Source organism: Theropithecus gelada, chromosome 9, assembly GCF_003255815.1.
Source record: "Theropithecus gelada isolate Dixy chromosome 9, Tgel_1.0, whole genome shotgun sequence".
NCBI classification, from domain to species: domain Eukaryota; kingdom Metazoa; phylum Chordata; class Mammalia; order Primates; family Cercopithecidae; genus Theropithecus; species Theropithecus gelada.
Window position 1 is genome coordinate 38,868,936 of NC_037677.1, and position 25,788 is coordinate 38,894,723.

A 25,788-nucleotide genomic window follows, 5' to 3' on the forward strand; every position below is an offset into this window, starting at 1 on the left:
CCAGCATCAAGGGCCCAGCAGGAAATTCCGAATGGTTTAACAGTGCACGTAAGTTGCCAGTGGCTGGGGCTGTGTGTCTATTTGATGCTTCCCGGAATGTGTGCTGCTAGTCACCATTTCCACCATTCACATATTTAACGTTTTTATTAGTCTTTTATTTAGCCTCATCATAAGAATATAAGGGAGATCATAGATTTGATGTATGAAATTTTAAAATTCACACTAAAATACATTACGATTAAAATGAATTATCTTCAACCCATTTTGCTATCTTTTGCTGAGTAGATAATCTGTGCCAGTCATTGTGAAAAAGTCTTTATTTTAAGAAAAAAATTTAGTTAACAAAAAATTTAACAAGTTTCACTTAGCAAAATACACCCAAAAGGAAATCACAGTACAAAGAAAGTTTTAAAGTCAAGGCCTCACCAATTCCTACAGTATTAGTATTGTGTCTCAATTCTCAAAACTAACTTTTAAAAAGCTTAAACTTAACCTAAAGGATCTTAAATGAAAATATAAACTAGAATGAACAAACATAAGAAATATTTCTTTGAATCAGGGAGCTAGCACCTTTGAGTTTTCCAAAAAAGCACGTCTCCCCAGTGTGTTCACTGTGATGTGGTGTAAAAGATCCACATTTAACATACTTAAACTACTTAAACTCGGATAACATCACTCTGAAGTATACTACCAAAATGTTAATTGAGAAAAGCTGAAAATAGTTTTAGTTTACTCATTATCACATGCTAGAAGAAAATTTTGCATGAGAAAACACTGAAGAGGTAATTTTTTAATCCAGATTTCACAAACTCATGGTGCAAAATGGGTCCCCCAGCTTCCTCTATTATAACTGCTCTTAACTGCTTGTTGGCTGCCTGTGAAAATTTGATTGAAATAACTCAAATGTTCCTAACAAAACTAGTCATAGCCACCCATGCTGTTCTGCCCACTATAGCCGGCCCCGTAACAGCCACTCACTGACTGGCTCTCCAGGCCACTGTAAGTGGCCTGGGCAGCAGACACCCCCATGCCTTGCATCACCTGGCTGCTATACGCCCCATTGCTGGCCCCTGTTGTTGAATTCAAGAAGAGTTCTATGTATCTGTGCTGCATATTGGCCCTGTCTTTGGACATAGCTGCCACAGCTTCTTCATGAGTAGCAAACTCAACATCTGCTTCGCCCGTCACTCTTCCATCTGGGCCGATCTCAATATGGACTCTCACAGGGTTGAGAGGAGAGAAGAAGTTGTAAATGTCGTTCTCGGTCGCTTTGTACGGCAGACCCCTCATGTGGACACAGTGGCCTGTGGTGCTCTGCACTGTGAACTCACTGTCGCCATATCTGTGGTCATACATTCCGGAGAGACAGTAGCTGAGATCTCTCCCGAACAGGTCGGTGGTGAAGCCGTAGCCATCACTGAGGCCACTGTACTCCTCGTAGCCCCCATAGCCTGTGCTGTAGGCACCGGGCCTCATCCTCTCCAGGCCTGCCTGCTTCACGATGCCAATATACCTCCTGGCAGTCCCGGGCCGGTCATAGGGCCCTGGCCGCTGCACGGACATGAACTTCAGAGGGGGATCTGAGTATGACCTAACTTCCTCCTGGCTGCTCTTAAACACCTCGATGTACCTGTGCCCTATCCTCTCCTTGTGCTTCCCTAGAGCCTTCTCAGCTAACTCCTGCGAGGCAAACTGCACGAACGCTTCCCCTGTAATCTTGCCTTCGGGGTCCACAGGCAATGTGATCCCGTTTGGCACGATTTCCAACCCTGAGAAGAACTGAATAATTTCTTCCTTTGTGCATCCAAATGGGAGTCCTCGAAGCCGCACGAAGCCATCGTTGGCGCTGTCGGCACTGTTGGGACCGCTGTGCTTCAACACCCAATCCATCTCGGTTCTGTGGGACTTGAACACCTCAATGTACCGGTGTCCCATGCTTTCCCTGTCTTTTTTCAGGGCCATTTTTACATCATCTTCTGATCCAAGTTCAACAAAAGCCTCACCACTCTGCCTGCCCTCTCTAGTATAGATGAAATGGACACCTGCGGCCCCATCATGAATCGTGCAGTCAGAGAGGAAGTTCTGCACGTCCTCAACAGAGCAGGACCAGGGCAGGCCACGGAGCTTGACCACAAAGCCTTCACCTCCCTCAGGGCCCAGCATCATGGACACTTGACAGGGTGGGTGTCAGGTGATCTTGGGTGTGGCTTTTTTGTGGCTGGAAAAAAAAAAAAAAGACAAATTTATTTAATATGCACAACAAAAGTATGCAACAGAAAATTTCCCCATTTTACAGATGAGAGAGGTAGCAAGACATTAAGAAATATACCAAATACAATTGAGAGCTAAGATTTAACTCCAGGTTTCTCAAAAAATTACATGATCAGTCATAGGCAGTTTGAAAAAAATCAGGAGTTTACAAGACAGGACGATGCATGTGAACGTGGTGCCTTGAACACAGAGAAATGTAAATTTCAGTCAGGTGAGAACAAGCGCATTTCCTTGTTATATTTATTCCACGTTGGTCATGATAATTATGTGGCAGTTCACTTATAAGAGCACCTCAGTTCTTCCTAAACTATAGGCCTTACATTTGGTTAAACAGTAAATTTAGTAAATTTGATTGTTTATGGTAGGATACTTTCACTTTCATGAGAAGGGACAGGAACATAGCAGGCTGTTTTTAAACCACAACATAGGGTAAGATTTTCTAATTTTCTCATCGGCAGTAATGTTGCCAGGATACAAGACAGTAACGGCTTACAGTGTCTACAGAGGTATGATTTTGCTCCCAAATCGTCAATTCAAACTAAATACCAGATTCACCAGTTCACATAAAATATAGCAGAATTGCTGTCTTTTGCTTAAGATCTGGAAGAGGGCACCGGGAAGAAAGGGCAATCGCAAGAGGGCTGAGAAATGCCCTTCCCACCAGGGTGGTACATGGCACTTGGAAGTCCAAACTCAAAGAATAAGGCCAACTACACACTAGAAGGCAGTCTTCTGAGAAAGAGCAGCAGCTGACCCAGACGCCAGGGTATACAGCATAGCCAGCCATAAGCAAGAAAAATACTGCAGTATTATGGTGCCGAAGACATATTTTTATATGAACAATGTCAAAGATGATGCTCAAAATGAGCACAGGAGTATATGGAAATCTTTTTTTTTTTTTTTTTTTTTTTGAGACAGAGTTTCACTCTTGTTGCCCAGGATGGAGTGCAGTGGCACGATCTTGGCTCACTGTAACCTCCGCCTCCCTAGTTCAAGCGATTTTCCTGCCTCAGCCTCCCGAGTAGCTGGGATTACAGGCATGCATGCCAAGCTAATTTTTTTTTTTTTTTTTTTTTTAGTAGAGATGGGGTTTCTCCGTGTTGGTCAGGCTGGTCTCTAACTCCCAACCTCAGGTGATCAACTCCCCCCAGCATTTTTTTTTTTTTTTTTTGGAGACGGAGTCTTGCTCTGTCTCACAGGCTGGAGTGCAGTGGCGGATCTCATCTCACTGCAACCTCCGCCTCCCAGGTTCCAGTGGTTCTCTCCCCTCAGACTCGCGAGTAGCTGGGATTACAGGTGTGTGCCACCATGCCCAGATAATTTTTTTTGTTTTTGTTTTGAGACAGTCTCAATCTGTCACCCAGGCTGGAGTGTAATGGCACAATCTCAGCTCACTGCAACCTCTGCCTCCCAGGTTCAAGAAATTCTCCTGTCTCAATCTCCTGAGTAGCTGGGATTACAGGCCACCACACCCAGCTAATTTTTTGTATTTTTAGTAGATACGGGGTTTCACCATGCTGGCCAGGCTGGTCTTTAATTCCTGACCTCAGGTGATCCGCCCGCCTTAGCTGCCCAAAGTGCTGGGATCACAGACATGAGCCACCATGCACAGCTGGAAATCTAATGTTTCAAAGTGTCATTTTACATCAAGCATAATAGGTACAAGCTGCTAGTCTTTTCAAGCAATATGGGCTCATCATGTGGGGAAAAATGCTCCATTAAAAAAACCCCACAATTTAAAAAACAGACAAAAAGTATAGGTTAGTGCAATTTGAGAAAAGGAAAAGCAAATTCATAATAAATGAAATGCTCAACTGCACTAGCTTCAGGGAAAACTAAATTAGTAACAAGTAGTTACCATTTTGACTGATCATATTAGTAATTTTAAAGTTTGATGTAGCCATTGCAGATGACATTTATCATACAGTGCTTCGTTATTTCAAATTGACAATGTCTAAAAGGATAATTGTGTAAATCTTTTAAATTTGCCTGTGTCTACACCAGATTATAAAGATAACAAGACATGTCTCCTCTCCCAATAACAAGCATAATGACACAAATGAAACAGAACAGTATGTGATATCCTGAACACATCACCAAGACCAAATACCCGGCATTTACTCATGAACTGTGACTTGGCATGCAAGGGCTTTGAAAGTATACAGCCTAAGTAAAAGACGTCACCCTTGCTAATGAGTGGAACATGGAAGCCTCTGGGATGAGAGTCAAGGGGAGCTTAACCAGGATTGCTCATTGCCTACCTCAAATGTATTGACTATGTACATCAACTCAATCAACTTTTATAAAATAATCCTGAAGGGCAAAGGATTGGGCATAAATAATCCTATCTCCAATTCTCAAACTGTGCTTTGGGTCTGCAATAAACACCAGGGTTTAGCCTCCACCTTAGAATGTAATGGTCCCTGCCTCCCCAGGCCTTACCTAAATCCCCTGCAGCAGAGCACATGGCCACGGCAACATGCTGACCTGGCAGAGCAAGGTCACAGCAGCTTCTTCCTCTCCTGCCCATGGAGGGAATTCTGTGCTAACGGCTCAGAAGCTCCTCCTTGGAAAGTCAGGGCAAGTTTGCATTGTGTCTCTTGGGATAATGGGTCCGGGATCGCACAATTACAGGTGGGGGCTCCTTATGCAATTCCATTCCTAACACCCGGTCAGCCTAGGCACCACCTGTCCTTTTGTTTTTGACCATACCCTGGTCTTGCTCCTCAAACATGGAAAGTATCTGAAGGCCTCCCTCAAGTTCTGTTCCCAGCCTTCGGTCCAGCCATCATTCTGGGTGGGGGAGATGAGGCCATAATCCACTAACCATTTTCTCCTGGACCCTACACCTCCAATGATTTCACCATTCCCTGCAGGAAACCCCATCCTAATCACATCCTCCTCCTTCCACAACTGCTTTCCCCCTCCTTTGTAGGGACCCTGGCTTCCTTATCCACACAGCCTCTCATTCTCTCCTCATTCTTCATAATCCAGCTTAGAGCAAGTATCATTTTACGTTCCTTCCTCACAATACATGGAATTCATTCAATGAACTTCTTCCTTAACTGTACGCACCCAGTAAAACCAGAGCTCTCTGTAAGATTCCAAACAAATATCTGACTACTCCATGGATGTATTGAGTGGCTCAGCTGCACACAGACAGGCCAAATGGTGCCTCTAGGCTACGATTTCTCAGCCTCAGGACTACTGACATTTTGGACCAGACAGTTCTTTGTGGTCTGGGGGCAGGCCCAGGCACTGTAGGATGTTTAGTTGCATGCCTGGTCTCTGCCCACTAGATGCCAGCAGCACCCTCCACCTCCTGTTCTGACAACCAAATGTCTCCAGACATTCCCAAATGTTCTCTGGTGGATAATGCTGCCCTCAAGTTGTCAAATACCATAGAAAATCAGGGTGAGGCCGGGCACAGTGGCTCCAACCTATAATCCTAGCACTTTGGGGGGCCAAGGTGGGTGGGATCATTTGAGGTCACGAGTTCCAGACCAGCCTGGCCAATAGACAAAACCGTGCCTCAACTAAAAATACAAAACACTAGACTGGGTGTGGTAGCTCATGCCTGTAATCCCAGCACTTTGGGAGGCCGAAGTAGGTGGATCACAAGGTCAGGAGATCAAGACCATCCTGGCTAATGCGGTGAAACCCTGTCTCGACTAAAAATACAAAAAGTTAGCCGGGCGTGGTGGCGGGTGCCTGCAGTCCCAGCTACTTGGGAGGCTGAGGCAGGAGCATCGCTTGAACCTGGGAGACAGAGGTTTCAGTGAACCAAGATCACATCACTGCACTCCAGCCTGGGCGACAGAGTGAGACTCCGTCTCAAAAAAGAATTACCTGGATGTGGTGGTGGGCGCCTGTAGTCCCAGCCACTCGGGAGGCTGAGGTGAGAGAAAACCAGGAAGCGGAGTTTTTAGAGTGGAGATCACACCACTGCACTCGAGCCCAGGTGACAGAGTGAGAATCTTGACTCCACAAAAACAAAACAAAACAAAACAAAACACCCACCACACAAGAAGAAAAAAAAAAAAAAAGAAAATCAGAGTGAACAGCCTTAAGAGTAAGCAGGCCATCAATATCGCCCACTGTCCTACCCCAGCACCCTGCTTGTCCAAAGTCCTTCAGACGTCTGGGGCAGCCTTACAGATTCTCACCTCCTCTCCAGCTGGTCGACATTACTCTAGGAAGTGGACTTTGTGAAGTCAAGTCAGAGTCTAGGAGTTTGTAATCAAGTAGTGGGTCCCTTACAGTGGACATTATGAACAGCTCTGCTCTGGGTCCAACCTCACATACCCCGGGGTCCATGCTTTTTTCTTTCTTTCCCCTTTCTCCACTGAGCACTGTCTACTTGGTAATTAAACATGCTCAGTTCTACCCAATGATGTCATACCTCCCCTGCGCCAACTTTGTCTCTAGCTACTTGTTGATTTGTTTAGTAAAATCTTGTCAAAAGGTCTCTACTGTCACTTCTATTCCCCACCATTAAAACTGCACGATCAAGGTCAAGAGTGGTGGCTCACCAGAGTCAGGAGTTCAAGACCAGCCTGACCAAAATGGTGAAATCCTGCCTCTACCAAAAATACAAAATTAGCTGAGCGTAGTGGTGGACACCTATGCTGAGCGCAGTGGCTGACGACTTTAATCCCAACACTTTGGGTGGCTAAGGCAGGCAGATCACTTGAGGTCAGGAGTTCCAGACCAGCCTAGCCAACATAGTGAAACCCCGTCTCTACTAAAAATACAAAAAATTAGCCAGGTGTAGTGGCGGGCGCCTGTAGTCCCAGCTACTCGGGAGGCTGAAGCAGGAGAATGGCATGAACCCGGGAGGCAGAGCTTGCAGTGAGCCAAGATTGTGTCACTGAACTCCAGCCTGGGCGAAACAACAAGACTCTGTCAAAAATAAATAAATAAATAAATTTAGCCGGGCATGGTGGCGGGCACCTGTAATCCCAGCTACTCCGGACGCGGAAGCAGGAGAATCGCTTGAACCTGGAAGGCAGAGGTTGCAGTGAGCTGAGATCGTCCAGATCGTGCCACTGCACTGCAGCCTAGGTGACAAGAGTGAGACTTGTGTAAAAAAAAAAACAAAAAAACCCTACATGATCCTACCATACAGATCTTCACGGCAAGAAAAAGAGCGAATGTTTTCATCTTCATCTTAACCATTTCTTCCCGGAAATCCTCTCCCTTTCACTCCCTGTTGGCAATTACTCTTGGTTTTCCAGTGAATTCCTTAGACACTCTTAGTCTCTGAGTCCTTCCTTAACCATAGGGAATTGGGCTTGGGCCCAGTCCTCTTCTCAGTGGCCCCACCTGCTCCCAGGGTCTCCATAATCATCTCCAGGCTCAGGAGATATGCAAGCCTCCAGTCTTTGGCTCCCTGAAGCCCAGACGGGTAGATACAACTCTACTCCACAGGTTCTCCTCTGTGCCACAACTGAACCTCACATTCTCTCTTCTGTCACACTCCAATAGCAGCATGACTGCCCCTATCTGCACCCAGAGGTCCTAGAAGGAAACTGGAGTAATCCCTGACCTTCTCTCAAGCCCTCAAATCCAATCAACTCATCAACTCCCTTGGGTGATCCCATTCTCCACAGTATCCTCATCCCTAAATCCTATTCAACTCCTTGACTTCCTCAGCAATAAAGGTGCCTCATAGCTCTACGCTGTTCCTAACACATTGTAATGGCAGCCTATGAACTCAGTAATTCTCTTCTTTGTGAGTTATCAAATTGTCATTTTATCTCATACTGTATTTCTCCTATTCTAATTCCTGTATGAACAAACAGCCAATTCCAGGCTACTGATCTCTTTTAAAGTATTCCAAGCATAGGCCTGTAATCCCCAGCACTTTGGGAGGCGGGCAGGTCACCTGAAGTCAGGAGTTCAAGACCAGCCTGATCAACAAGGAGACACCTCATCTCTACTAAAAATGCAAAATTAGCCAGGCGTGGTGGTGCATGCCTGTAATCCCAGCTACTTAGGCTAAGGCAGGAGAATCACTTGAACCCAGGAGGCAGAGGTCGCAGTGAGCCAAGATCGCATCACCGCACTCCAGCCTGGGCAACAGGAGCAAAACTCCATCTCCACAAAAAACAAAACAAAACAAAACAAAAAACAACAACAACAAAAAAACGTTTTCCAAGCATACTGGCTAAGCCTTACTGCAATCCCATCTACGGCTCAGGTGTACTTTTAAAACTAATCACTGTCCTGCTTCCAAGTCCTCAGTGGTTTCCCATGGACCTCAGAACAAGGACCACTGGCTCAGTTGGGTGCCTCAGGCCTTGCAACTTTTGCCTGCAACACTCTTCTACCTAAGCTCACTTCACTTCCTTTTTTCTCCTGGAATGTGCCAAGCTCTCTGCTCCTTCAGTGACGCACATAGTTGACACTCATGGTTAATTCTCTCCCCAAATATACTCTGTTCAACCTTCTGTCTACCTAAATCCCACTAATCCTTAAGGTCTAAGCTCAAATACACCACCTTTCTCAAATGTCTTCACATTATCCAAATTGTCTCATGCTCTACACTACCACAGCACTCTTGCTGTGTTGTTAAAGGGGCCTTCAAACCCACAATGGGAGCCTATTGGGGAGACACTTGTGCCTGTTTTGTTGGTCACCATGACCCCATCCTCAGTACAGGCTTGACCCAGCTGGCCCAAGATTAGCCAGGATTAACTGCTGCCCATGTGCAGGGGGGTCAACACCTTCCTCAAGAATGCAGTAGCCTGCCTGGCTAGACTGAAAAAGACACACAAGTAGCATCAAAAAAAAAAACAAAAAAACATATTTCATAGAAGAATTACTTAAAATGCCTAATCTCTTACATGTCGTGTTTTGCACCAGGAAATGTTTCAGAAGCAGAATGACTTCCTCTCTGAAGGCAAAGTGAAGAGACCATTCCTTTCCAAAACACATGTGTACACACCACTTAAAACACTTACTGCTTATTTTTACTCCAGAATTGGTTTTCTTTTCCATTTCTCAGAAGTCCTAAGGCTTTTCATTAACTAAAACTCAAGCTGAAAAGAGCCCTGTGGTGTCCTGCTCAAGGTTAAAGTTTGTGACAAAACTTTTTTCACTCCAGGCTGCTAAGCAAATTTGAGTATAACAAATATAAATACTGCAGCTGAAAAAAGGCTCTTCTTAAAATAGCTCACCTTAAAAACAACCGCGGATGCCTTCAGTGGGAGACACTTCTGGATGGTAATGAACTGTCCTAAAAAAACAGAGCGATATTGGCTGTATGGTCTCAAGATCCTGGGCACTGGCTCTGGGATCAGAACTCCAGGTAAGGACAGGATATAGCTGGGAAGCCCTTTATATAGCACCTGGGTTTAAATTAAATCTCACACCCCATCCGCCTAACAGCATTTTGGAAGTATTATCTCTTCACAGGGCAATACAGAGCACAACAAAAGAGAAAGGCCTTATTGATCTTGATTAGATTTACTCTTGATGAGATTCTCCTGCCTCAGTAGCTAGTATTACAAGCGTGAGTCACCACACGCAGCTAATTTTTGTATTTTTAGTAGAAACGAAATTTCACTGTGTTGGCCAGGCTGGTCCTGAATGCCTGACCTCAGGTGATCCGCCCGCCTCTGCCCAATTCCTGAGTTTCTACACTGAGGACCCTAAGTGCTGGGAGGAAATGTAAACATCAGGGGCAGGGCACTTGGGAAGTAGGTGGGTGGGGAGAAGTGACAACCACAGGGGATTTGACCTTAAGACCTCTCTTTCACTGGGATAGCACGGGCATGGGGCAACGGTGCTTGCTAGAAATTGTTATAGGAACACCTCTGTAAGCAGTGTGGAGACCCATCCAAAAGACACTTCCAGTTTTATTGGGTAACTTCTTTGAAATATGCTTCACTAAAAAATACATCACAATCACTAGATCACCAACATCCCAGTAATAACGCTGCCCCATAGGACTAGGACGCGGACTGAGGGCTATGGAATTCTGAGAACTAAGCTGCATGAGTTTTGGAAATGTGGAATTAGTAAAATCAACTAATTTTGCTGAACCTGACGTCTTAAAATGAAGACAATCACATCTGCCTTGTCTTGCAAACTTCCAGTGATTATTACATAAGACACTCTTGGGGGGTGTACAAATGAAAAGCATTATATTTATTAGGAAACCTATTCAGGGATGAAATAGTTTCAAGTACTCTGGAATCAGTTTTCAAAAGGCTTCAACAATCGTCTTGTTGAAGGATCTGAAGGGTGGAACCCAGTCATCTTAATGATCTGATCCACTTCTGCCCTAGTTTATCCCTGCGTGATCCACAGACCAACACCCTGAGGCCTCTGGGGACATGCACAACCTGGCAGCCAGACCCACGTACACCCATTTACCCCAATGGACCAGTCGCTGTGAGCCTGTAGACCACGACCACAGCGTACCGCCAACGCACGCGGAGGAAGAGTCTGGTCTCCCCGCCCTCAGAGCCAGGAAACCGCTGGGGGCGGGGAGGGCTGCTCAGCTCCCCCAGGTGACTGGACAGGGAGGTTTTCTGAGCGAGCTTGCACGCGGTCTACCTAGATAATTAAAACAGCGACCCTAAAACAGATCTGGTTGGGGGCTAAGAATCTCCATTTCCAAAAAGCGCTCTCGAACGAGCTCTTCGCTGTGATACAGGTTGGACGGGATTAACGCTTGCCTTCAGGCAGAGCCAATCAAGATAAACAGGGCGCGCCAAAGTCCTACTAGTCTGGCTATCTGCAGAGTAAACAGGGCCGTTCAAGCACCACCCACCTCGTTTTCTTTTGTTCAGGACAGGACTCGAGGAGGAACCCTGGCCTCCCCTCCTAGACACACTCCCGTGCTCCCCGGGAAACCGGGTAGCATTCTCGCTAGGCGGCTGGGAGCGCGTTCGGCCGCGCCGCCCCCATTACTCAGTTACACTCTCAAACCAAAGTCCACCCGGTCGGGCCCACGGACTTTCATGCTCTAAGACTTACCACGGAGGCGAGCGGGACTGGTTTCTGTTGCTACCAGGCAAGCGCGGCTGGCAGCCAAGAGCCCCGAAATTCCACCGAAGCTCAACCACGCAGAGTGCTCCGGGGAAAGTCCAGGTGCATCTTTTTGTTCTCAACCTGCAACAGAAATCCAAGTGGTGGGGAGCCCCTTCCGCGAGGTGGGAGGCCCGGACGCGCGATAAGCGTGTTTTGGCGGGAAGCAGCGCCTAGGACCCGAGAGAAGGTGACGGCGACGTTCCCGCGGCCTCCTCCCAGCGCTCCGGCAGCCTCGGACCGCCCGGCCCGGCAGGAAGGTCGGCCCCAGGGCCTGCGCGGGCTCGGGCGGGAGCTTCCGGGCGGGGGGCGGAGCAAGCGGGGCGGGGGGGGGCAGGGACTGGAGGACTCACGGAGGGAAAGGCGCCCTGCGGGAGGGGGAGGGGAGGGGAGGGGGAGGGGAGGGGGCGCCTGGCGGGCTTCCGGGGCCATGAGGGTGAGGGCGACGGCGAAGTGGGGTGGGGGCTGTTTCCCCGGCCCGCCGAGCTAGCCTGCCTGGGCGGGACCTCCGGGACCCACGGTCCGAGCGGGGCTGAGGGGAGGGAAGGAAGAGGCGCTCCTAGGTCTGGGTCCGTCTCTGGGCGACCAGGGCGGCGGAAAGGGACCTGGGGGGCGGCCCGGGCTGGAGTGGCGGGGCTGGTGCGCCCGCGCAGCGGCTCACCACGCCAGGGACGGGCCGTCGGCCCCGAGGCGGCGCGGGGTCCGGAGTCCGGGAAGCGGAGGCCTCGTGATTCAAGACCGGCAGCCGGACGTGGGTCACGGGGTGTAGAGGAGGAAGTGCCACCGCCGGGCCCGCCAAGATGTCACCAATGGGAAACGCGTGCCTGCAGGTGCGGCCCCGTGGCCCGCGCGCTGGGCCCAGGCAGGAAGTGGGGGAAGGAGAGTCAGGGCGGCGGGAAGATAGTTCTCCGAGTTCTCCCGAAGGGAGCTGGGCGCGAGCGCGACCTGGGGAAAGTCCAGAGTGCCAGCCACGGGGAGGGGCGGGCACTGCAGAGTGGAAGAGAAGCCAGCAAGTTAGACACAGCCTTTCTCCGGGAGGCTGCCTCTAAATTCGAACTAGAGGAGGTGCCTTGGTTTGTACATTTGACCGTGGATACACGTAAAAGATTTTGAAAAACAATCTTTGAAAAACAATTTTTAGAACGCAATTCCTAAAACTTTTAACCACGCAATTTTGTGGACCTCTGAATCTTAATTCAAATGAACTGGAGAACAATTATAAAGCAATTTCGATAATATGAACAGTGACATTTTATATTACGGAATTATAAATTTTGTTGTAATTATGCTGTAATTTTATTTCTTTAAAAGACCCTTTTAGAGCCACAAATATTTGTAGATAACTGATTTCTCGAATATGTTTCAGATTACTTGGAAAGTGGAAATACACATGAAACAAGATGTGCTATGAGCTAGTAATTATTAAAGCTCCTGATGCAGTTTCATTACACTTGTTTCTACTTTTGTGTATGTTTGACTTTTTTTGGTTTTTAGTTTTTTTTTTTTGAGACAGTCTTCACTCTGTCACCCAAGCTGGAGTGCAGTGGCATCTCAGCTCACTGCAACCTCCGCCTCCTGGGTTCAGGCGATTCTCCTGCCTCAGCCTCCCGAGTAGCTAGGACTATAGGCCCATGCCACTGTACCAGCTACTTTTTGTATTTTTAATAGAGATGAGGTTTCACCATGTTGGCTAGGCTGGTCTTGATCTCTTGACCTCGTGATCCCCCTACCTCGGCCTCCCAAAGGGCTGGGATTACAGGCGCCAGCCCCCCGCCCGGCCTGTTTGATGGTTTTTTTTTTTTTTTTTTTTTTGAGACTGAGTCTGGCTCTGTCGCCCAGGCTGGAGTGCAGTGGCCGGATCTCAGCTCACTGCAAGCTCCGCCTCCCGGGTTTACGCCATTCTCCTGCCTCAGCCTCTTGAGTAGCTGGGCTTACAGGGACACGCTACCACGCCTGGCTAATTTTTGTATTTTTCGTAGAGACAGGGTTTCACCATGTTGGTCACGAACTCTTGACCTTGTGATCCACCCACCTCGGCCTCTCAAAATGCTGGGATCACAGGCCTGAGCCACCCCACCCCGGCCTGTTTGACATTTTTAACAGAATTATTTTGAGACGGGGTCCGACTCAGTTGCTCAGGCTGGAATGCAGTGGCACGATCTTGGCTCACTGCAGCTTCAATCTTCCAGGCTCAAGCGAGCCTCCAACCTCAGCATCCTGAGTAGCTGGGACCACAGGCATGCAACCACGCCGGGCTAATATAACTGTCTGTAAAAGTGAAAGAAAACAAGTCTTTACAATGCACTTACTAGATGACAGCAATTACAGGGAACAGTAACATACTGCATATAGTGATGTAGAAACTACAAGGACAAATGAGCCAGTCCTTCCTCAGAATAGTTCCAGATAAAAGAACCCACAGAATTATGGTTATGTTATAAAATAAAGCAACTAAGTTTTAGAAATCCATCTTGAAATATCTGTGATGGCTTGGATTTGTTTGAAGTTGTCCACAAAGTAGTAGGTGGCGAGATGGAGAATAACTGTTGAATCTGGGTGACAGGCACATTAGCCTCAACATCCTGGGCTCAAGTGATCTTCCCACCTTAGCCTCCCCAAAGCAGCTGGGACTACAGTTGCATGCCACCAAGCCAGGCTAATTTTTTCCTTTTTTAGTAGAGACAAGATCTCTCTATGATGCCTAGACTGGTCTGTAACTCCTGGGCTCAACTGATCCACCTTGGCCTCCCAAAGTGCTGGGATTATAGGGGTGAGTCACTGTGCCTGGCCCAAGGCAAGTTTTAATTATTGATCAGTCACCATAGGGTTCCTGCCTGTGAGGGAACAACGTGTGCACAAGACTTGAGCCAGGGGTCTTACTGTGCAACTGCAGCTAGGTCTGAGATCAATGGTAGGAGATGACATAGCCTTAAAGGCCTGGTTTGCTGTTCAAAGGCCAGTGGGAAGGCATTTAATGGAATGTGGTGTGATTGCAGTTTTGCTTTTTAACAGTCTAGATGCTATCTGGAAAATGAATGGTGGGAATAGATACATAGAGATAAGATGGGAAGGAATGAAACAAGTCTAGGAAGACTGCTGGGAATTGAAGAATGTGAAAGGATTTGAGTAATGTAGAGAAAAATGACAATCTGAAAATTGATTGACTCACCAAGAAATACTGCGCACCTAAAAGATACAGGAACTGTAGTGGTAAAGAGACACAGTTCCTGCCTTGGTGGGTCCAGTAACAGTGGAGTAGGAAATCAAGAAATGTACAAATATTTGACGACAAATTTTGGAATGAACAAAAAATAGAAAATAGGGATTAGCTCAGATTGGGGTTCTGAGGAAGTGACATTTAAACAGAAGCATGGGTGAGTGGGAACACTGAGTGATGAATTTCATGTAGAAAGAAGGGAAATTCTTTTTTCCTTGATAAATAGCTGAGGTTTAAAGTAGAAGCTGGCCAGGAGCAGTGGCTCAAGCCTGTAATCCCAGCACTTTGGGGGGCCGAGGTGGGAGGATCACTTGAGCCCAAGAGAGTTTGAGACCAGCCTGGGCAATATAGTGAGACCCCCCCATCCATCTCTATATAGGAAAAATAAAAATGAGGGGGAAAAAAAGACAAGTTAAAAGCCCATTATTCTTTTTTCCTTCTGTACATTATTTCCCCTCTGCATACTTGTTCAAATTATTTATATTTTTTACCAAAGCCCTTTACTAGGATACATTTTGGTGCTGGATGCTTTGTATTCATATTCTTATTTCGTGGTGAATTCTTTCGATTGAAGAAATTTAGCTGCTGCTGCTCACGTCTGTTCACCACATGAGAAGCACAAGATGGGTCTTGGGGGCAAAAATTCCCCATCATGGTATATAGTATGTGAGCAGATCATAGACCTATTTGTTATGGATGTCTTCCTTTTCTGTTGGAAATGATATTGAAAATTGGACTTAATGGCCTCAAAAGTCTCTTCCAACCCAGCAATTTTATAAAATCCTTATTGTGACTCTAAAGTAGTTCCTGCTGTCATGAACTCAAGAATTATGATACAAGACACTAATTCCATTACAAAAAATGCACCAACGCACACATTTGTACTTAATTTTTCAAGGGCACATGGATCTGAAGTGTGAGAATTCTAACCCAATTCACACAACATGCCAAATTCAATACATAGAGCTATCCTAAAAGCTATTAAGGACTGAGAAGTGGCCGGGCACGGTGGCTCATGCCTATAATCCCAGCACTTCGGGAGGCTGAGGCGGGCGGATCACGAGGTCAGGAGGTTGAGACCATCCTGGCTAACACAGTGAAACCCCATCTCTACTAAAAATACAAAAAATTAGCCAGGCACGGTGGCAGGCGCCTGTAGTCCCAGCTACTCGGAAGGCTGAGGCAGGAGAATGGCGTGAACCCAGGAGGCGAAGCTTGCAGGGAGCACCGCTGCACTCCAGCCTGGGCAATAGAGCAAGACTCCATCTCAAAAAAAAAAAAAAGGACTGAGAAGCTGCAGATGGAGCATATATTAACATTTTAAATGTTTACTCCATTATTACTACATTTTTATCCACCAAAGGGCATCTGTTCTGATCTGCCTGCAACAGGAAAGCTGTTTTCCATTACCATCTTATCAGGTTCTTTCACTTACTTGCTGTAGCTAAATCTGGGGGGATAACACACTGCTTCCCTCAGCATTCATTTTTCAAAAGATGTGTTACTAAAAAGCATCACGAGTAGTATAATGTAATGTTACATTTTAAATATACTGTTTGTATTGAAATTAATGTAAGGGACATTTTTTGACTGATCATAAAACAAGCAACCATTGTTATTTGATATTGATTGCATTTTGCAAATGACTCAAGAATCATGATATCTAAGGTAAATGTTCCCTAAAATGTTAATAAAAAGCAAAACTGCTACTAGACTGCTGTTCCTAAAAATAAAATCTGTTCTTAACTGAGGGAAAATGTCATTATTTGGATTACCTGGATTAACTGGAAATAATACCCATGCCTACCTAAGAAATGGGTATGTGCAGATTCCACTAAACAAAAATACAATTGATAGGAAGATCAATTTTTTTTTTCCCAGACCACCTCCTGTACCTCTCTCCCTTGAGCAAGCAGCCCCTAAGTAGGTGCATAGTCAAACCCTGGAGCTGGACAGAAAGGAGGCCTGTGGGGTATCCTCAGCCCCCTGAGGAAGGTACATCCCTTGGGATGGGAATTCTTTCTGAAGCCTCCATGGAAACATGACACCTTAGGTTCCAAGCAGCAGGCCCTGAGCTGAGACTGCTGGCCCTGAGCTGTGCTGCCCAGGGGACCACTGCATTCTGCCTTGGGAGAATTGTGGAGAACAGAGAGATGGAAAGAGGAAAGGAACATGACAATTTACAGAAGAGGGGCTCCAGCACTCAGAAATAACGTATCACACCTCAGACTTCGGCAGGTTTCAGGGAACAAGAAGTGCTAAACAAAAACCAAAATGATTTTAACAGGAAAAAAAAGAGCAACTTCAGATACCACTCCATTACAAAAAAAACAAACAAAAACAAAAAAAACACAAACTTTCTGGAACTAAAATCGAGTTTCAAATTTAAAAATTAGTAATGAATTCAAAGAAAGGAAAATCCAGTAGAATAAACATCAAAACAGAAACAATTGGAGAGAAGATAAGAGATTTGCACGACATACTTTTTCCAAAGCAGTTTCCACTATACTTTAAACTTAGGAGTTTTACCAACACACGCCTGTGCTGTGTCTTTTCACAGTATCCTAATGGGAACTACAGGGATCTTAAGCCTGGAAAATTCACTTCTATGCTTTATCGTTTCTCTTGCTGCCTCCATCTGTTTCTTTTTCTCCTTCTGGAATTCCTACTATTCACATTATTTCTCCTGCCTGAAAAGAAACCAACCCTATCAACACCCTTATCTTAGGACTTCTAGCCTCCATAACTGTGAGAAAATTTGTTACTAGTCTCTATTACTTTGCATGGCAGCCCTAGCATACTAATACACCATGTTACCAAACCAGACAAAAACACCACAAGAAAACTAACTTCTGAATTCTATGTACTTTAAGAGGGTCATATATGGTATCTAACACCAACTTAAATTAGAAAAGATATGTATTTGTCATAAACATCATAATTCTATTAGATGGCCCTATTCTAATCAAATAACTTATGATGGGTTTATCAGGATGTAACATAGTAAGTAGAAGTATCTGTATTTATATTAGGTGAAGAGTTGTCTAACAGGAGGCATACTGTTAGGATAAATCTAATAGGAGTCTTAATCTGTCATGCCTTTCCTTAATTATGATGGCTTTTTGTGTGTGTGTTTTTATTAAACGGTCTTGCTTTCTTGCTCAGGCTGGTATGCAGTAGTGCGATCACAACTCACTGCATCCTCTATCTACTGGGCTCAAGGGATCCTCCCCACTTAGCCTGCCAAGTAGCTGGTATTACAAGTGTTCGCCATCACGTCTGGCTAATTAAAAATTCTTTTTTGAAAAGATAGGGTCTTGCCATCTTGCCCAGGCTGGTCTTGATCTCCTGAGCTCAAATCCATTCTTCCACCTTGACCTCCCAAGTGTTGGGATTACAGGTGTGAGCCTACATTGCCTGGTCTGTGTCACTTTTTCTCTTCTGAGTCGGAGTCTGGCTCTGTCACCCAGTCTGGTGTGCAAGCGCACGGTCTCAGTTCAGTGAAACCTCCGCCTCCTGAGGTCAAGCAATTCTCCTGCCTCAGCCTGGGATTACAGATGCACACCACCACCCCCAGCAAATTTTTGTATTTTTAGTAGAGATGGGGTTTCACCACATTGGCCAGGCTGGTCTTGGACTCTTGGCCTCAAGCAATCTGCCTGCCCCAGCCTCCCAAAGTGCTGGGATTAAAGGTGTGAGCCACCCCGTCCAGTCTGTGTCATTTTCAAGAGATCTTTTTCCTAGCCCAAGCCCATATGGTTATCTGAACTTACAAAGCGCTGATGTTTTTACCTAAATTTTTACACTTAGATCTACAATGAACTTGAAATTGATTTTTTCATTTCCAAAAGAGTTTACAATTAGTTCATCAAGTATCACAGGCTAATTTTACTCAAGAACTCAGATGCGAAAGTCCAAACCAAGTATCAGTCAACCAAATCCAGCAATATGTAAAGCAATATTATGACCAAGTTGGGTTTATTTCAGGAATGCAAGTGTAGTTGATCATTTCAAACTCAATCACTGCAATTTATCATACTGATGTATCAATGGAGACAAAGTACAGAGGTAATTTTTTAATGTTTTATGAGAAATGCTAAACTGAATTTATGTCAAGGAAGAAACGAGGCCATGTACTGTGGCTCACACCTGTAATCCCAGCACTTTGGGAGGCCGAGGTGGGCAGATCACTTGAGCTCAGGAGACCACCCTGGGCAACATGGCAAAACCCCTTCTCTACAAAAAAAATACAAAAAAATTAGCTGGGCATGTGGCACACACCTGTAATCCCAGCTACTTGGGGGGCTGAGGTAGGAGGACTGCCCGAGCCCAGGAGGTCAAGGCTGCAGTGAGCTCTGTTCGCACCACGGCACTCCAGTGTGTGCATCAAAATGAAACTGTTTCTTGAAAAACAAACAAACAAACAAACAAACAAAATGTAGGGGGCTGGGTGTGGTGGGTGGCTCATGCCTGTAATCCCAGCACTTTGGGAGGCCAAAGCAGGCAGATCACTTGAGGTCAGCAGTTTGAGACCACCCTGGCCAATATGGTGAAACCATCTCTACTATTAGATGGGCGTGGTGGTGCTGCACGCCTGTAATCCCAGCTGCTCATGAGCCTGAGAATTGCTTGAACCCAGGAGGCTCAGGCTGCACTGAGCCCGGATCCTGCCACTGCACTCCAGCCTGGGTGACAGAATGAGACTCCGTGTCTTAAAAAAAAAAAAAAAAGGAAAACAAAAGTACATCTTAGAGCGATCAAATGATCATTGAAGGAGTTATCATCTTATAAAAGTATTCCTGCTAATAAGTGAGAAGGAATCGATTATTAAAATATCACTAATTTGGAAACCATTTAAGAAAATAATAGATCTAGGTAATGATCATTAATAGCTGCTGTAACATGACAAAAGGGAAAATACCAACCAATATGTGCCTCCAGTAGGAGCACAGCACCTTAACTAAGTATTCTTTCCAAAAACTCTCATCTGAATCAAAACTACCTCCAGGCTGGGTGTAGTGGCTCACACCTGTAATCCCAGCACTTTGGGGGGCTGAAGCGGGTGCATCACCTGAGGTCAGGAGGTCGAGACCAGCCTGACCAACAAGGTGATTCCCTGTCTCTACTAAAAATACACCTGTAATCCCAGCTACTCAGGAGGCTGAGGCAAGAGAACTGCTTGAACCCAAGAGGCGAAGGTTGCAGTGAGTCAAGATCACTGCCATTGCACTCCAGCCTGGGCAACAAAACCAAAACTCTGTTTTAAAAACAAAAATAAAACCAAAACCAACACCACTTCTAGAGGTAACTATCACTTTACAGCAAATATAAAGAACAGAGACTCAAAGGCCACCAGAGAAAAACAATCAGAAAAATGCGAAGTGTGGGGAAGGAATGCTGCAAGACAACCCGACAAATATAACCCAGAATGGGGCCTTTAAGAAAGGGGAACTTCTAGATGATCACTGATACAGCATCCATTCACCACACCTGAAATGTGTATGTGTAAAACTCACTGGATTTTGACAGGTTCACAGGATTGTTTTTAATTATTTTAGTCAAGATCATGGAGAAACGAAAGTGTTTTAATAGTGGATATATATTAGGTTAAATTATTAATACAATGAATCACGTTTCCTTTTACCACTAGAGAATATAAGATTGGCCGGGCGCGGTGGCTCAAGCCTGTAATCCCAGCACTTTGGGAGGATCACGAGGTCAGGAGATCGAGACCATTCTGGCTAACACAGTGAAACCCTGTCTCTACTAAAAAACACAAAATACTAGCCGGGCGAGGTGGCGGGCGCCTGTAGTCCCAGCTACTCGGGAGGCTGAGGCAGGAGAACGGTGTAAACCCGGGAGGCGGAGTTTGCAGTGAGCTGAGGTCCCCACGGCACTCCAGCCCAGGGCACTCCAGCCCGGGCGACAGAGTGAGACTCCGTCTCAAAAAAAAAAAAAAAAAAAAAAAAAGAGAATATAAGATTACATTTATAGCATACATTATATTTCTATTGGACAGTGCTGCTCTGAATTTAAAAAGTTATCTACAAAATATAAGGTGTGACTTTGGATCCTGACTCAAACCAACCAGTTTAAAATATTTAATACGGAAACATTTAAACCCTGGAAACTTGGTATTTTGGAATGTATTTTTAGGTATGATAGCAGTATTATGGTTAGATTTTAAAAGTCCTTAGAAATGCTGCGGATTTATTTATTAATAAACACCTTATTGGTCTGGGATTTGCTGTAAAATAACCCAGGGTGGTCTCGGCTGACTCAGTTCTCCCTCTGCCCACCCTGTTGCCCTCCAAAGAACCGTAGCTCAGGGGAACTAAGACAGGGCAAGGGCCCCGGCAGGGGAGGGGTGTCCCGGTCCAACTTGGGACCCAGTCCCAATTGTGTCCCTGGGCACGTGACTTCTCCCAACCTCCATTTTCTCATCTGGGGCTAATAGCAGCCCCTTTTACAGTAGTCCTGAGAATGTAATTCGAAAATGGAGTAAAACTTCTAGGACCTAGTAAGAATCAACTAATGTGGTTCTCTCGAAGAGCAGAGAACCAGAGCTCAGTGGAGGAGGGGAATTAGAGAAGTCACCTCCACGGAAAGGGCCTGTCACATTTCTGCAGCCCCTGCAGGCATCTGGATACCCGCACTAGGCTCTCATTTGCCTCCAGACTTTCCAAGGTTCTGGCCACGTGGGAGAAGTAACTTTTTATTTACTCACTATTTTCCCTTAAATAAATTGCAATTTTTACCTGAATAAAGCTTTGTAACGCTACCCTTAACAGAAAACTTGACAGTTTACAAAAAAGTGGCCGGGCATGATGGCTCACGCCTGTAATCCCAGCACTTTGGGAGGCAGAGGCGTGAGAATCGCTTGAACACAAAAGTTTGAAAATCAATCTGGGCAACATAAGGAGACCCCATCTCTACAAAAAATACAAAAATTTGCCAGGCGTGCTGGAGAATGCCCGCGGTCCCAGATACTCGGCAGCTGAGGTGGGAGGACCCCTTGAGGACAGGAGGATCTCGGCAGCGAGCCGAGATTACACCATTGCACTCCAGCCTGGGCAACAAAGTGAGACCCTGTCTCAAAAAATAATATATATAATATATATATAATTTTATAGAGACGGGGTCGGTCTCTGAGGCCCAAGCGATTCTCCCACACCTCGGCCTCCCTAAATGCTGGGATTACAGGCGTGAGCCACCTCGCCCGGCCGGCAGTGACTCTAATCTACAGAATGCACACCGGAATGTAATACCTACAAGGCAAAAGATCTTTTTGCTTAGGAATAAAGCAATCTCTCTCTTTACATTCATTAAAGTAGTAATGTCTTATTTTATAGTCATAAATTCTGTAAAAGCAACAAGTCACTTTTCAGGGATAGCACTTAAGATATCTTTCACCTACCTAGAGAACCCAATAAATTTTTATCTTACTAGGAATTCAGAGACAACCACGTATTTAACTTTTAAAAATATAAGTAGAAAGAATTATATGTGTATATTTTTGGAAGAATTAAGATGACTTTCTGAAAGGAACGACTGAAGACAACACTTTCAGAACTCCCTGCCGCCTGAGGCTGTGGCCCTGACCCCGGCGCAGCGCCCGCCCCGCGCGGTTCCGGGAAGCCGCCGTTGCCGCCCGTTGCCCTTCGCGCGAAGCCGCCAGCGCGCGCCTCCTGTCCCGCCACGCAGATGGCCGGCCCGAGCCCCCAGCGCCCGCGAGCAGTTTCGAAAACTAAAGTGGCGCGTTCGCTCGTCCCCGGGCCGCTTGGAGACCGAAAAGCCGCAGCGAAGGGCGCCTCGCGGGCCATGGCCGAGCTCGGCTCTCCTTCCACCCTCCAGCCGGGACACACGCGGAGCCGAGCGGGGATCCCAGGCACCTAGCAGGAGGGGTCCCCGCGACCTGGGCGGTCTGGCGGGGAGGGCGAGTCGGGTGCCCTGCTCCTCAAAACCCTGGTCCACGACTCTGCGGTTGGGGGAGCGGGGCAGCCGGCGCAGCAGGAGCCGGGCCCCGTCCGCAAGTTTCCTAGGAGCAGGGCGGAATCGACGAAAATGCTTCATACACACAAGCAGAAGGGGAAAAAAAAGGGACGACTAAACCGAAGAGCGCGCACGAGTCAGATTTTCACCCCAGATACAAACACGATACCTCTAGGAGCAGGAGACCAACACAGAGACCGCGCTACGAGGACACGCGGCGCCGCCGAGGAAGAAAAAGGGCCCAGGGCAGAGAGCTAAGGCTCCGGGAACCGGGCGTGGGAGGAGGGCGGAGCCAACTCCCCACAAGGAAGTCTTGTGCAACTCTCAGGCGCCTGCAGCCACGTGAGCGCGCGGCTTTCATTTTATTCAGGTATTATTACTACTGTTACTTCTTCTGAGACAAGGTCTCACTCCCATCGGCCAGGCTGGAATGCAGTGGCACAGTCACTGTCACTGCAGCCTCGACCTCCTCAGAGCAAGCAACTCTCCCGCCTCAGCCTCTCGAGTAGCTGGGACAACAGGCGCGCGCCACCACACGTGGCTTTCTATTTTTTTTTTTTTTTAACTTTTTAGCAAAGACAGAGTTTCACTATGTTGCCCAGGCTTGTCGGGAACTCTTGGGCTCAAGAGATCCTCCTGGCTGGGCCTCCCACTGAGCCAGGCCTGTTCTCACTTTCAGAGCCCTCCGGTGGTCGCCAGCGCCCGACCAGGAGGCTGAACTAACGCACCGGCCGGCCGTGTCTTCCCGGCCGCCCCTGACTCCAAAATCTCAGCCCGCGGTGCTCACCGCGTGGGACCACTATCTGGGCGTGCGGCTCTCGACCTCCGACACTGCGTCTCCCGATCCCAGGGGTCCAGTTCTCGCCAGTCCCACGTACCGGCCCCTCGACCTCGAATCCGTCCCCCAAATCTCAGCGCCGCGGCCCCTCATTATGTGCAGTCCTCGCTCGGTCCCAGATGCGTGGCACTTAAACTCAGATCTCTCCTCCCTGATCCCAAATCCCAGCCCCAGCCCCACCCACCCCAATAGGCCCAAACCCCAGGTAGTCCGGGTACGGGGCCCTGGACTTCGGAAGGTCTCCCCAATCTCAAATCCCAGGCCCACTGTCCACACCCCCAGGGGGACCCGGTCCCCGCTCGGTCACGGGTGTGCGGCCTTCGACGTCGGAGACTTTGGCCACCCCTCACCTCGGCCTCCGAGTCTCTACGCTCCCGCTCTCACATCAGGCACCCCGGTGGTCCCTCGGAGCACCTAGAGGAGGGTGGGACGCGGGGAACTTGGCAGTTGTAGCAGAGGCAGTTGAGGCTTGTTGACCATCACCATGGAAACCCCCGGCTGCAAGCACGGGGCGGGGCCTACGAGGGGCGGGGTCAGGCGCGCTGCCGGCCCCAGTCCTTAGCGCCTGCCCGACGAGAGCACGCGGCTTTGCCGGAAGCCCTCCTGCTCCCGGCGTGCCAGGCCCCGACTCGGCCCTACTCCCCGGCTCGGCCCTTTGCCCTGAGCACCCGGAAACAGAAGCCCAAGGAGCCCGCGTCCCCACCCCGCTGCTACCTGCCGGCGTGACAGCGATTCGGTGCCACCCCGAACCCCACCTTAAGGAAGACGCGGCGCAGTCCTGCTTCCACGACGGAGCCGGAAGGACGCAAGGACCGCGTTAGGGCGGAGCTTCTGCGTCTTGCACCCGGGGGCGGGGCCGCGACGGCGCTACTGTGACGCGCCCAGAGCGGAGCTACCGGTTGGCCGGCCGGGCGCGGAGCTGAGCCGACACTGGGGGCGGGGGTGTGGGGGAGGCGGCGGAGGCAGACGAGCGAGGACGTTTCTGGAGAGGAGAAGGGAGGGGTGGGGAGGGGATGCGGGGGGAGGAGAAGGGAGGGGTGGGGAGGGGATGGGGGGGGAGGAGAAGGGAGGGGTGGGGAGGGGATGGGGGGGGGGGGGAGGGGGAGGGGGAGGAGGGAGTGGAGCGGCGGGAAAGATCCCTCTGACTGCCCCTGAGGCCCTGGAGGAAGGCCACTGGTAAGCCCCGCAGGACACTGAAACGTGCGCTCAAAGGACGCCTGATTTGAAGACTAGGATGGGAAAAGGAAATGAGAACCGATGGCAGGCCGTGGTGGCGCAAGCCTGTGGTCCCAGTAATTTGGGAGGCTAAGGCGGGAGAATCGCTTGAGCCCGGGAGGTCGAGGCTGCAGTGATCCGTGACTGCTCCACTGCGTCCAGCCTGGGCGACAGAGCGAGAGGCTGTCTCAAAAAATAAAATAAGGAAAGAAGTACACTGAGGGCCGGGCGCAATGGCTCACGCCTGTAATCTCACCACTTTGGGAGGCCCAGGCGGACGTATCACGCGGTGAGGAGAGCGAGACCATCCTGGCCAACATGGTGAAACCCCGTTTCTACTAAAATACAAAAAATTAGCCGGGCGTGGTGGCGCGCGCCTGTAGTCCCAGCTACTCGGGTGGCGGAGGCAGGGGAATCGCTTGAACCCGGGAGACGCAGGTTGCTTGAGCCGTGATCGCACCACTGCACTCCAGCCTGGCGACAGAGCGAGACTGCGTCGCAAAAAAAAAAAAAAAAAAGTACGCTGAGTACTCCAGAGATCGCTTAAAGGCGTCTCAGAGCGGGACAAGCGTTAGGAGGGATTTGTCAGGTCGAAGTTGCTCACGTGGTAATTCCATGGTGTAAGAAGCCCCCAAACCTCAGAATGTAACTCAGACCCAGGTCGAGGGCAAGGTTTTCAGTCACAGAGCACCTGAACACAGAGATTTGGTGGCTAATGGCTAAGCCAGGGACAGATTTTTTTTTTTTTTCTCACGCTTTGTAAGGCTAATAATTATAATCATTTCATTTTGGTGGACCTTCTTCATGAGATGATGTCAAGGCACTCATCACAGGTTAAGCTGAACATTATTACTATTATTATTTCCAGACTGGGTCTCTCTCTGTCAGTCAGGCTGGAGTGCAGTGGGTACAATCACGGCTCACTGCAGCCTCGACCTCCTGGGCTCAAGCAATCCTCCTGCCTCAACCTCCTGAGTAGCACCACCACTATTGGCTAAATTTTGTATTTTTTTTTTTTTTTTTGAGACCGAGTGTTGCTCTGTCGCCCAGGCTGGAGTGCTGTGGCGCAATCTCGGCTCACTGCAAGCTCTGGTTCCCGGGTTCACACCATTCTCCTGCCTCAGCCTCCCAAGAAGCTAGGACTACAGCAGCCCGCCACCACGCCCGGCTAATTTTTTGTATTTTTTAGTAGAGACGGGGTTTTACCATGTTAGCC

The 25,788-nt window shown here is 48.0% G+C and overlaps 1 protein-coding gene across 17 annotated transcripts; it reads right to left on the reverse strand.

Annotated features, from left to right (window-relative positions):
• Positions 1-129: 129 nt before the first annotated feature.
• On the reverse strand, positions 130-24,387 carry HNRNPF (heterogeneous nuclear ribonucleoprotein F). 17 transcript variants are annotated; one of them, XM_025397362.1, is made up of 5 exons: positions 24,113-24,159; positions 11,972-12,134; positions 11,260-11,394; positions 9,453-9,511; positions 130-2,218 (listed from the first exon to the last, which is right to left on the reverse strand). In XM_025397362.1, exon 5 carries the CDS (start codon positions 2,164-2,166, stop codon positions 919-921), a length of 1,248 nt encoding a protein of 415 aa, XP_025253147.1. In that variant the 5' UTR covers positions 2,167-2,218; positions 9,453-9,511; positions 11,260-11,394; positions 11,972-12,134; positions 24,113-24,159; the 3' UTR covers positions 130-918. The 17 variants fall into 17 exon arrangements, with proteins under 17 accessions (XP_025253147.1, XP_025253146.1, XP_025253144.1 ...); XM_025397361.1 differs by lacking the exon at positions 24,113-24,159 and adding an exon at positions 22,689-22,775 and having other exon boundaries at positions 11,972-12,162; XM_025397374.1 differs by lacking the exons at positions 11,972-12,134; positions 24,113-24,159 and adding an exon at positions 22,689-22,778 and having other exon boundaries at positions 134-2,042; positions 2,173-2,218.
• Between the last annotated feature and the right edge of the window lie 1,401 nt (positions 24,388-25,788).

Coding starts and splice junctions, on each gene's coding strand:
- HNRNPF (XM_025397359.1), bottom strand. CDS start 2,166: ATGATGCTGGGCCCTGAGGGAGGTGAAGGCTTTGTGGTCAAGCTCCGT.